This window comes from Primulina huaijiensis, chromosome 1 (genome assembly GCF_012295235.1).
Source record: "Primulina huaijiensis isolate GDHJ02 chromosome 1, ASM1229523v2, whole genome shotgun sequence".
Lineage (NCBI taxonomy): Eukaryota > Viridiplantae > Streptophyta > Magnoliopsida > Lamiales > Gesneriaceae > Primulina > Primulina huaijiensis.
Window position 1 is genome coordinate 19,250,086 of NC_133306.1, and position 12,018 is coordinate 19,262,103.

Consider the following 12,018-nt stretch of genomic DNA (forward strand, 5'->3'; position numbering starts at 1 on the left):
CGAGTATCTAATCAGGCACCATATCTGGTAATGCTCAACAATGGCATTCTAAATCTCTCTAGCCGTATGGATGGTTTGCTGTCTCGAGTACTGGCCTTTGATGCCAAAAAGGGGGAAGCAGAACCAGAAAGAAGAACAACTGGAGATATAGCAGAATCATATCAAGATGCTGAAGAAACCATTTACAGGAACATTGGCACCGATAATTAAAACTTTCGATTAATTAATATAACTATGTTTTATCTTGCCATTATTTTTCTGCTAATATTCAGGTTTTGGCATCACCACAAAGGGGGAAATTGTTAGACATAACTTAATTGTGGCGATGGGCAATGAGACTTAAAATCAGCAGTAATCTTAAGCAGAACTTAAAGTCTAAGATAACCAGAAGCAGAACTTAATGTCTAAGATAACAAGAAGCAGAACTTTGAACTCTATGAAACAGAAGCAGAATTCAGTCCAAACCATAGTAGCTTTACGTCTTTCGCATAAACAAGAACTAGCCTTAAATGTTACCGTTACTTTATCAAGTACTGGCATTAATTGCACCATTAATTCTGTATGAAGTCATTTATTACGTCTGACCAATTTTGGTATAAAACAAGACTGATTGTTTTGAAGCTTTTCTACACGACCTATTTCAGTTATTAAAGCTGAATATAGCAGAAGTCAAAGAAGCCGGTTTGTTTATAGACGTTGGGATCAAAACTTCTATAAATGTACAAGAACAACGTTGATGAAGTGATATACTGATTGCAAATCTCACAACGTTGATTTTGAGCACAAAAACTATCTTATCCTACAAAAAGCTTGACATACAGAAAAGTAGCACACGCTTCATAGCATATATCCGATCGGTTGAAAATCTTTTTGTGCTGCTATTTTTCACACTCTTCATAAACAGTTCATACTATTCATATCTTGTTGAGAAGAGTTTGTAATCTGAAAAAGAGTCTATTCCAGAATCTTGATTACATATTATCGTGTTGATATACTAAGAGTTTCAGTAGGCAGAGGGTAAGTCCTGCTGAAGTGGGTGTGTACTGTAAAATCCAAAGTCTTTTAGTGATACCTTATGGATACAGAAGAAGGGGAGACGTAGAAGATTTCATCTTCGAACTTCCATAAACAACTACTGTCTACTGACTACTGTTTTTATCATTTCAATTACCGAACCATCAGATCGTTTCCACACTATTCTGTGATTTGTTGGTTGCACACTTGAACAAGACTAGCTACAATCTTTAACAGGATTTTAGCAACTTAAAAGAAGAAAAGAAAAGAGTTTATTCACCCTCCCTATAAACTCTACATCGATCCTCAACAACGAGGAACATAACTTTCAATAATGAACCTAATTATTAGAGATTGAAGAACGATGGATACCGTTGATTGTTCATTAAGATATATAAAAAGAGCTATCTCCGCTTAAAATCTAGAATATTTGGAGTCAAACATTAAACGCAAAGTAACATTCAATAAACGCCCCATGAATGGATTTAGAACACAATGTCTAAGCAAATTTTGAATGTCGAAAATTAAAATTTTAAAACTTACGCTATTTTTTGGGTGCGAGAAAACGATACACGAACATTTTTGTTGATAAATAAAATTTGTATTTACTTTTCAAATGTAAACTATCGAACATTCACAGATAACTGAAAAATGGAAATTATTACTAATCGTGTTACAAAAAGGTTGGCAAAAAGTAAACCTTTCAATGGATATCTTAGCTAAAAAAAATAATAAAAAAAATTGTCTGATAAACCAGTTGGATGCCATGAATTCGGACCACCTAACGAAGCCAAGATTTGTTTGGACCAAATCAAATTATCGATTTTCCCGAACGCATTTTCATCAACAAAACTTTACTAGGATAATGACATGTTGTCTTTTTTTTGTACACCTATCTCGTAATTCATTTCAATAGCGACTTCCCACCTATAACCATATCTCTTTTTTCCCCCATGAATTGTGTGGAAATTGAATGGAAATAATCCTTGCCACGTTTTAAGGTTTTGGGTCACCACAGCTATTTTCTTGAAATTTTTATATTATTATGTTCAATCCATATCAAAGTCATTTGATTGACCAATGCTCTTTCCTAGGAAGCTGCCTCCACTTAGGAACCATTTTATAAAATTCAATTATCCAAGAGCCAGGTCAATAAAGAATTCTATAATTTCTTAATCTATCAATATTTTTATTTTTATTTTTTTTAAAGAGGTGTTCATAAAATCAAAATGAGTATAACTCACATGTTTTTAATTTTTGATCATGTTATCGAAATTCAACAGTCCACTAACTTGTTTTTTTTCCTTCAATTTTAGTTTTTTATACTGAAGTGATGACGTATCATTAGAAATGTAAGCAAAGTTTGTTGTCACACCATCATTTTCCGATGTCACATCTGCATTTCGGAGAAAAATGACCTAAAATGAAAAAAACATGTAAATTAGTATACTAAGACTATGAATTGGCCGACAACATACCAAAAAAATAGAAAAAAAATATGCAAGTTAAATGGGCACGAGGTAATATTTATGTTCCAAACATAACGTTAAAACCCAAATTTAGAAAATCAATGAGAATTTTCATCGTTATTTTGAACAGAATCCCACTTAGTTAAGGTGTGTTTGACTCCAATTCAAGCCTCAACATTTGAAAGAGGCATCTCAGGCTGCAGTAAATAGATTGCTGTCTGATGGAATAAAAAGTCTAAGAATAGCGACCCAAATTGACAGAGAGTTTGATTTGAAAAGGAGGACTTAAAGTCATGACTATCACAATACAATTTTTCAATGTTTATCAGATATTGTTGATCTGTTTCTTCCTTGGCAGCGTTGAACGATGGACATAATCGAGGAATCAACTTAAAATTATTTTTGTCAATATATATAATATGTTATGTTAATGAATAAATTTCTTTATAACATGTGTAAGATCAAATGATTGTTTGTTGATTTATCGAAAACTAGACTAGTGACAATGATTCAATTTTAATATTTGAAATCGTACAACAGCACAAATATAACATTTCGATCACTTTCATAACAATTGCAACTCAAAATCTTTGGAGATAGAGTTCCAGTCTTTGATGAGATGAAACTTTATTACGTGTTTTTTTTTTAAAAAAAAAGAGCACGTAAAACTTTTATTATGACTAAATGATGTATGTATCAATACTATATAAGAAATCAATGAAATTAATCTCTACTCGTGATAAGACTTGTATAAGTTTTCCAATCTAGCTCGATAATATTTATATAACCCAATTATTTGCTTTTATTTACTGATCGCTTATCGCTTGATCAAAAACTATAACTGTTGATAATGATGTAACTCAAATATTTTAAAACCGTACAGCAATACAAGTATCACGTTTCGATTGTTCTACTCAACGAGAACAACTATTGTACTCCCAACATTCGAAGACACCGAAATAGATAAAATTTTATTTAATTGTTTTACTTTGGACAATATATTAGATTCAATTATTAATCACTTAGTTTGAAACGGGGCCTATTAATTTGTCTTTTCGTATCCTAAAAACATGAAGGGGACCTTGATTCCGGATTATTCTGGGATCAAAGGCACACTTCCAAAATATTTGTTTTGCTATGTGATAACAACTGTGCTCATCTTTGTGTCCATCAATGAGGTGATATTTACTTATTGAATGAGATGAATCACATCAAAATTGTATATCCAATAGGTCAGTGTCACTTTATTGGTGATCATAAAAGTGGACATGGTTGGTGCGTGATATAACAAAACGCTCGACATTTTCATTTCCCTCGATATAAAATGTAGCCAAGTTGGACCAGTGTTTTAACCCGCGAATAGATTGACCTAAGCCCAAATTTTTTTTTGGCTAAATGCAGCCCAGGCCTACTTTTCGTTATTAGATCCCAAAAACAAGCATGGGCCGAATAAAGGTGGGTATTATAGTTCAGCTGAATTCCTTAACCGGGCCTAAAGTTCATAGAATGTCGGTTGAGTTCAATTGGGCCGTATCGGGCCAGGTACAACATCGATTATATTTAATGCAATTGGGGGAATAGAAACATCCAGATGTAAACATGTATTAGGTCAAAGCCCGATAATTTTCTTAATAAAACTTGAAAACTAGAGTTATATTAAATGAATCGCTTTCGAATTATAAACTATAAGCCAATTCGAGATGAGAAAAATGCATTGATTTTCTAGGCTTAAGCCGAAAGTGTCGAGTCAACTTGAAAATTCAAGCTTGTTCATCAGTCAGATACTAAATATCGAGCTGTAATCAACACAGATCGATTCATTTAGTTTTATTCGAATCAGAGATTTGAAATGTGTAAAGGCACAACTTCACAACTAATGAACTAACACAATAAAGATAAAGTAATAAAGATATAGCCGTGTTGGCAATTAGCATATGTAATGTAACTCGTTGTTCCAACAACTATTCAGAGTTCTTACGGAGAATGTTGCGGTATATTTTTTGTAATGTATGAGTGCTCAAAGTTTATCTCGATGGAAACCTAAACTTGGGCACGGTCATCAGATGGAACCTCTGTATACCGCAAATTATCTCCAAAAACTTCAATATCTTCTCCATGATATTTCTTGCACTCGAAGTATAGAAGTGTGTATTCCACCGTAGATAACATCTTCACCAAAGAAAAGAAGTTCACTATAAACAACCAAAACAAGGGAAAATCCAACAACACTTTATCTCCAAAAATCCACCAGCACCCGAAAAAAGGAATTAAAGTCATTAAATTAAAGAAAATGATCAGCAAGAAACCATGCACCCTGTGTCCTTTAGCAAGTTCTTCACCTTTTTCCAATGCTTCTTTTCCATCACAACTTTCCTCCACAACCGATGCAACCATGGCCAAAACCCAACCAACGCTTGAATACATGGAGAAAATCACAGCTATCACTACCAACAGAATAGAGATGGAAATGGTTAAAATATTAGGGTACATCACCGACAGGAAAACCACCAAGAAAACAACTAAAACCGAGTATCGTGCCGGTTGAGTCCGTGACCCGCGGAAGCCGGTAGTCCACGGCCTCTTCCATCTCTTCACGATCATCGAAAATAAATCTTGGAAAGAGATATGCTTGCCAGCACATGATGCGGCCGATATCAAGATTGCGGCGACCGAGGAGATGTTTGAGATTGCCGCAAAAACGAAAATGAAGGCGAATTCAGTAAGCAAAAGAAAGGCCATATACATGAGTGTATGTCGAAGGAAGGTGTTGTCTTCGGATGAACTGGAAGCAGGGTTTGTTGCAGGATGGGACGCTGGAATCATGTAAGGTTCCATGAATGAGCTAGTCATATTATGCAGCAAGGATTTGATTGAAATGATGAATAAGAACACTAAGATTGACAGCAGAGAATGGGTGACGATGGCTATGGATGCCATTGATTTCCCATTTTTGAGAATAAGTTTGATGGACTGATGATTTATGTTTATGAAGAAATTGTACATTTTTAACAACTCCATGGAGTTTTGCCTTGGATCTGGTTTTCTTTGTTCCTTTTTTGGGTATTTATTTGTAGCTAGTAAGGATCTGAAATGGTCAACGGTACTCGCTTGGGAAAGTTTCGTGGTGTGCTTCTCATCTCACTTTGGATACACGTACGATCGAGTGTAGTCAATTTCATAATTTGGAGAACCGGTATTTATACATTAGTATATTATATTTTATATCAAAAAACATAAAAAAAATGTTACCTAATATTTTTGTCTAACACCTTCAATAGAAATTTATCATACATCATGAAAAGTTAAAATAAATTACGACTCATTGATGATGAATGTCACAAAAAACGTTGTAGAAATTTTTTTCCGGCAAAAAAGTAGATATATATATTGTCTAAATCTATCAATTTTTAAGATTATTAAATATTTTTATAATATTTTATTATAAAAATAATAATAGATCTCATGTGCAACGGTTTCATAGATCTATATGCGTAAGACGTTGACATGATCTAATTTCCAATGAAAATTAATATTTTTGACATAAAAGTAATACTTTTCACTCAAATAAGCATATATTACAAAATATTTCTTCATAACTTACTAACAAAAAATTATACTTTTGCGTTGAGAAATAATATTTTGGACATAAAAATAATATTTTTTATGAGTCAGGTCGAGTCGGAAATCTGTTATAATGGTTCAACCCAATTATGATATTGTCTGTTTTGACCTGAGTCCTTATGACTGTAAAACGCGTCACAAGAGGTTGTCACACACCCATAAATGCTCAGCATCTCTCCCGTGATTTGGTGATGTGAGATTTCGCCTAAAGGCCCTCTCAGCTTCTTTTCGGGACTCAGCGTCTTCGTTGAGTTTTGCCTCACTATCCGAAGCCCACGTGAAACCGCTTTGATATCCAATGTAACAATTCAACTCACTTGTGATATTTTTCGCTTTGGCCTAGGGCCTCATGACTTTAAAACGCGTTACAACGTGTGAAGTCCACACGCTGTCTCTAATACCAAATGTAATTGTTCATCCGACTTTTGATATTGTCCGCTATGGCCTAAGACCTCACGGTTATAAAACGTTTCATAAGTGGTTGTCACATGCTCATTTAAATGCCTAACATATCTCTCATAGTTTGACAATGTAAGATTTTGCCAAAATGCCCTCTCACACCCTTCAGGGACTCAACATTCCCACAAGGTTTGTCTCACCATCCAAGCCCACGCGGAATCACTTTGATACAAAACATAAAAGTTCAACCCACTTGTGATATTATTCATTTTGACAGGCTCACGTCTTTAAATTGCGTCCCAAGTGGTTGTCACACACCTATTTAAATGCCAATAATCTCTCACATGGTTAGGCGATTTGAGATTTCTACAACTTTAATTTCCGGTATGAAAATTATTTTCACAGCACTAATTTATTTCATGCTTTTTTAATACAAAATTTTATAGAACGAGTCTAAGTGATGTAGACGAATCAATTGACTCGAAAAAAATTTGTTTCGAATTTGAATTAAATCTAAACATGTTCAAACTTTTTTTCTGATTTGAATTTGAGCTCAATTTAATTTGTTCGATAGTCTGTGAGCTATTTTGCGGGTTTTAATGTTTTATTAATATAAATATATTTTGAGCATTTCAAACCTTCACTTTCAAGTAAAAGTTCGAATAGCTCGCGAAATGTTAGAATATTTAAACTCGAGTTCAAACTCGAGCCTTGATTCGAACCGAATTCAAGCAAAAAGTATTAAAAATTTCGAGTTTCGAATCGAATCCAACCCAAACTCAAATTCAAGCCTTATAATTTCCATTATATTAGTAGTTTCGATATGGTTTGCTTACGCTCCTATTTGAGTCTTTAATAATTTTGAATCATGACTTTTGCTCTCTATTTTCAAAGTTTTTGAACATAATTCACAGTTGTTCTTAAATCCCGACTCCCAAATGAAGACAACCATGATGATAACTTAATAATTGAGATGCTCAATGACCAAATCATCCTTCTGAAGAGCTCTGAAATGTTCGTATGATATTTAATAGCATTAGTCTCGTGTTGACTTTCCAATCCATTGTTTACCTCAAGAGTCATACCTGACAGCTTTGAAAAACCAAAAATATTGAAATTTGAACATACTAAATATTTAATATTTTTAAAAATAATATACCTTTTGATTTTCTGATCTTTATCCATAATCTGTTCCAGCCAACCAAATCCTATCATAATTCCTCATTACCTTGTAAATTTTATGAACACACACCGTGGGGGGTGGGGCAGAAGTTGAGGGGAGGGGTTATCTTAAATTACTCATATATGAAAGATCTTAGAGGCCAAAAACTCAGGCTCCTGTATATTTAATCACTGGATTTCCAAAGGCTTTTTCTTTTACTGTAATTATAGATTGAGAAATTGTGATTGATGAAATAGCAGATCGTGTTTGCAAATAATATGAACTACTGAATTACTGTAAAGATCAAATTCTATTTCTTCACCATGATGCTCTTAAGTTTGGTTCCACGATGGACAAACATGAATGTACAGAATAAAACAAACTATCAAAACTGCCCACGAATGGTCGGAGTATTTATCGCAGTATCAAAGCATAGTTATCAGTAGAAAGTAGAGTATTTCGCGAAAGTGAACACGTTATGCTCGCGTGCAACATGATCGGCGGACACAAAGGATGGCAAAGGTAGTTTTTGCTGGCCACAATAACCAATGCAGAAACCAAAGATACCTAAATTTGTAATCAGATTCGACAAAGCCTAGTCCATGGTTTCACACTTCTTGAAATTATATCTTTTCTGATGATAAGGTCTTGCCATTTTATGGCACGGCGGGTACTATGATTGGGTGCAACGCAAGAGGAAAGAAAGACAGCAATATGAACAAAATCAAGAATGCTAACTAAATCTTGTCTCAGATGGCCGAGTTGGCCAATCGTAGTGAACATTTTATTTGATTATAGATTAGATAGATTATAAAAAAAGTATCATAACTTAAAATACTTATACATGTTATAGATTTGTGCAGTTTATTAAAAAAAAAAAACCCAAAACTTTTCGGACTAATTCACTATGAAGTTAGACGGTTCACAAAATTCATTAGTAATAAAACATAAACTAAAAATCATATAAAATATTTTTATATCTAAAAACTTGATAGATTTTTAAACCAATCCAAACTATTAGAAGCACTGAAAGTGGAGCCACAGTGCTACAAGATTCTGATTCTAGCAAATAAATATGATGGATTGTTTAGAATGATCAAGAAACCAAATAATTCATTGTCCACTGAAACTTCAAGGTACAGAGAATTAGGCCAAATCTAGTACGTAAGAAATACACACGAGTATTTATACTTTGGTTTCAAATTTTAGGTAGATATAGTCCCATGGGACCTCCTAAAGTTCAAGAAATAGCATGACTTGTGCTGGTTGATTCCGTAGCAAACTTCGAAAATGGTTTAAGAACTGGACAGACTAAACAAGCTACAAAAATTTCTAATACAGAAGCTCCTAGATGAGAACAATGTCCTTGTTACTAAGCTATTCAGAATTTCCTCCAACAACCAATATGAATCCTCTACAGCAACATGTATAATATGTCTTCCCTTGAGACGTTATCGCGAGTATTTCACATTTCACGATATCGCAAGTATTTCACATGTATAATATGTCTTCCCTTGAGATGTTATATGCAGCTATCAAGGAAGTGATCCAAAACAAAATTTCTTGTAGCCAAATGCTCTGGAACTTGTATATCAAATAATTGTGTGATTCATTCCAAAAATCAAAATCAAGCTAAAAGATTTAATATTGCCCTAACACATCAATATAGCTTTCCCCTATCCACCTTTTTATAAAGAAAATTTGGATTCAAAACATTGTCAACTGTAATTTCTGAGCAACAAAACATGAGGTTGATCTTGATTGCTCGCACATTTTTACATGATCACTAATGGCGTGGCACCACACACGTGATCATCCCTCGGTTGTGTTCCGGTTCACAAACTAAATGTTCTCATTTCACATCCAGTAGCAAGAAGTTCAAGTTCACATATAAAGATGATGTTTAAGAAGAAAGCTATGTAAATCACCAGATAGTTAGACAAGTTTTCCATTACGAGGAAAAAAAATCCTCCCTTGATGCTACTGATTATGGTTGATGAAGTTGCAATAACAAACAAGAAATTTATAAGTTGAGTACCACATTCAGATCAGAAATAGATAGAGGAAGTTGTATCCAAGATTCCGACAATATTTTATTGAACCTTATCATTTAGCTAATTCAACTATGACATCAATTCAGTGGAGGAAACACATGTACAAGCACACCAAAAAAAAAAAAAAATTACACGAAAAGAGACTAATATCAGATAAATTCAGGACTTACCCATACTAGTTCTTTAGCAGAAAAGGGCCATCCATATATCTTCTGTCTTTAGCCTTCACCACAGAAAAACTTTAATGATGAGAATTGCCTTGCTCAAAACCAATCGGCCAAATCCTCTTCCAGCTATCATCACCACTGATACTTGAACCCGGTAACCCAGAATCCAAATCTACCCCAGTTCGGCAAATGGGGCAATTGGGCCTTTTCCAAATCCACCTATCCACACAATGAGCGTGAAACAAGTGCTTGCAAACCGGAAGGCTGCTGCAATTATCTCCTTCTTGAAAAGAATCCAAGCAAATTGCACAGTCTTTGGTTCTTTGAAAAGCTGCAGCACTATAAACTACGTTAACGAGTCGGGCATGTAGATGAGGTGAGTCGAAGGCAGTGGAGGCAGGGGAGACGGTGGAATGGGCGGCGGTGTGAAAGAATCCGGTGCAGCGGCGGTGGAAGGTGTTGGACATGAAGAGGAAGTGTAAGAGGACGATGGCGGCAAAGCCCAAGAAGAAGAGAAAGATGGAGAATATAACCACCATAATCACACATTTCAGGAGGAAGAGGAATAATTTCCTCAAATTTGTACTCTGAAATTCCGGCCGGTGACCGCGGCGGTGGGCGGACGTTGGCATTAGGCCCGGATTTTCGGGAATTCGAAAACTAGAAATTGAGAAGTGATTGAGATTCAGAATCAGAGGGATGGGCGACTCAGATCTTGATTGTACCCTCCAACTCGATAAATTCCTGCGCCAAGTTGCTTCAGCTGTCCAAATTTCACCAGTATTATTTGAATGGAATTATGATATATACAACTACTATATGGTACTATCTTTAACTTCTTTATATAAAAATATATATTTTATTATTCATTCTTACAAGTTTTTGGTGAAAAAAATTACAAATTTATAAATTGTTAAAATAAATTATTTGACCATTTATAAGTTGTTTTAAAAAAAAAATCAAAATAACTCATCTTTTTGTAAAAAAATCTTATTTTTATATTTCACTTTTTCAAAATGTCATCTTTTTAAATTATAAAGATCAGTGAACTATTTAGAAGATGTTGAATAAATACTCCTAATTTTTTCCTTTTCATGTACTGAAAATGGGTTTCAAAACTTTTGACAAATCAGAAACTGATCTCGTTCAAATGATAAAATGCAATGGACTACTATAATTGCGGAAACAGTCCACACCACTTGGGTGTAACACTATACTAGATAATAAGAGAGCTTGTTTCTGGAAATTCGAAAACAATTCCTTTTATGTCTCGACTTGTTCTGTTTCTATAAGTTATCACTAAAAGACTTTGTTTAGCACAATATTGTACAAACCCATTTCATTATGACTCATCTTTGTCAACTGAAATTCTTAGTATTACAATTCACCATTTAATAAAATTTGGTTATGAGAAAGAATCTTTTCACATATTACAAATGCTTCACACTTTAGAGTAGCATGAACAAGCACAAATGATCTTTTGAATCAAATATAAATTTTGAGCGTATTCTGGATTTTCAGATTTTAAATATATGAAAAATCCTGAGTGAGAATGATTGAATAATTTATTTTTGAGAGAGAGAAAGATAAATCGCTGGTTGTTCGTAAATTACTCAAAAATCTTTATATAGTCATTCTTCAACGTTTTGATGAGAACGACTTTATTGTTCGTTGAGAATACCTGAATCAATTTTAAACTTGTTATTTTTTTTTGTATCCAAATATTATGGAAACAATAAATGATTAATACGGTTCATTAAATAACATTTAAAGAATTATAATATTGACTTAAAATGGTAACCATGGATAGAAACAATATATGGATAAAGAGGTTATAAAATTTGGTATAATCTCACATGACATCATAAACGACAACTAGTATGACAACTGTTTCTGGTTTCTAATCACAAGCGTTACGATTTCTTTGATTAGGTACTGCTGAAACGTAAGCTTGAAGAAATTTTTTATTATTTTATTCTTAAGACGTGTTTTGTTTTTTAGTTAACAAAGAGTTCTGGTTTTTCTTAACGCATCCGAATCACAAAAATTAAGATATTCCTAAAATAAATCTTCAGTAATCCTAATCCCCACTTCTTAAATCCACACTTTATCAATTTGATTTTTTTTTTATT

At 33.7% G+C, this 12,018-nt stretch overlaps 2 protein-coding genes across 2 annotated transcripts; both read right to left on the bottom strand.

Annotated features, from left to right (window-relative positions):
• Positions 1 to 4,523: 4,523 nt before the first annotated feature.
• LOC140972113 (uncharacterized) lies at positions 4,524 to 5,333 on the bottom strand. Its single transcript, XM_073434584.1, has one exon. It carries the CDS (start codon positions 5,331 to 5,333, stop codon positions 4,524 to 4,526), a length of 810 nt encoding a protein of 269 aa, XP_073290685.1.
• A 4,362-nt stretch (positions 5,334 to 9,695) lies between these two features.
• Positions 9,696 to 10,691, bottom strand: LOC140958157 (RING-H2 finger protein ATL40-like). The gene has a single exon (XM_073415553.1). The coding sequence runs from the start codon at positions 10,516 to 10,518 to the stop codon at positions 9,961 to 9,963; it is 558 nt and encodes a 185-aa protein (XP_073271654.1). The 5' UTR covers positions 10,519 to 10,691; the 3' UTR covers positions 9,696 to 9,960.
• Between the last annotated feature and the right edge of the window lie 1,327 nt (positions 10,692 to 12,018).

What these genes read in the sequence shown, in the direction of transcription:
- LOC140972113 (XM_073434584.1), bottom strand. Translation starts at nt 5,333, where the DNA reads ATGACTAGCTCATTCATGGAACCTTACATGATTCCAGCGTCCCATCCT.
- LOC140958157 (XM_073415553.1), bottom strand. Translation starts at nt 10,518, where the DNA reads ATGCCAACGTCCGCCCACCGCCGCGGTCACCGGCCGGAATTTCAGAGT.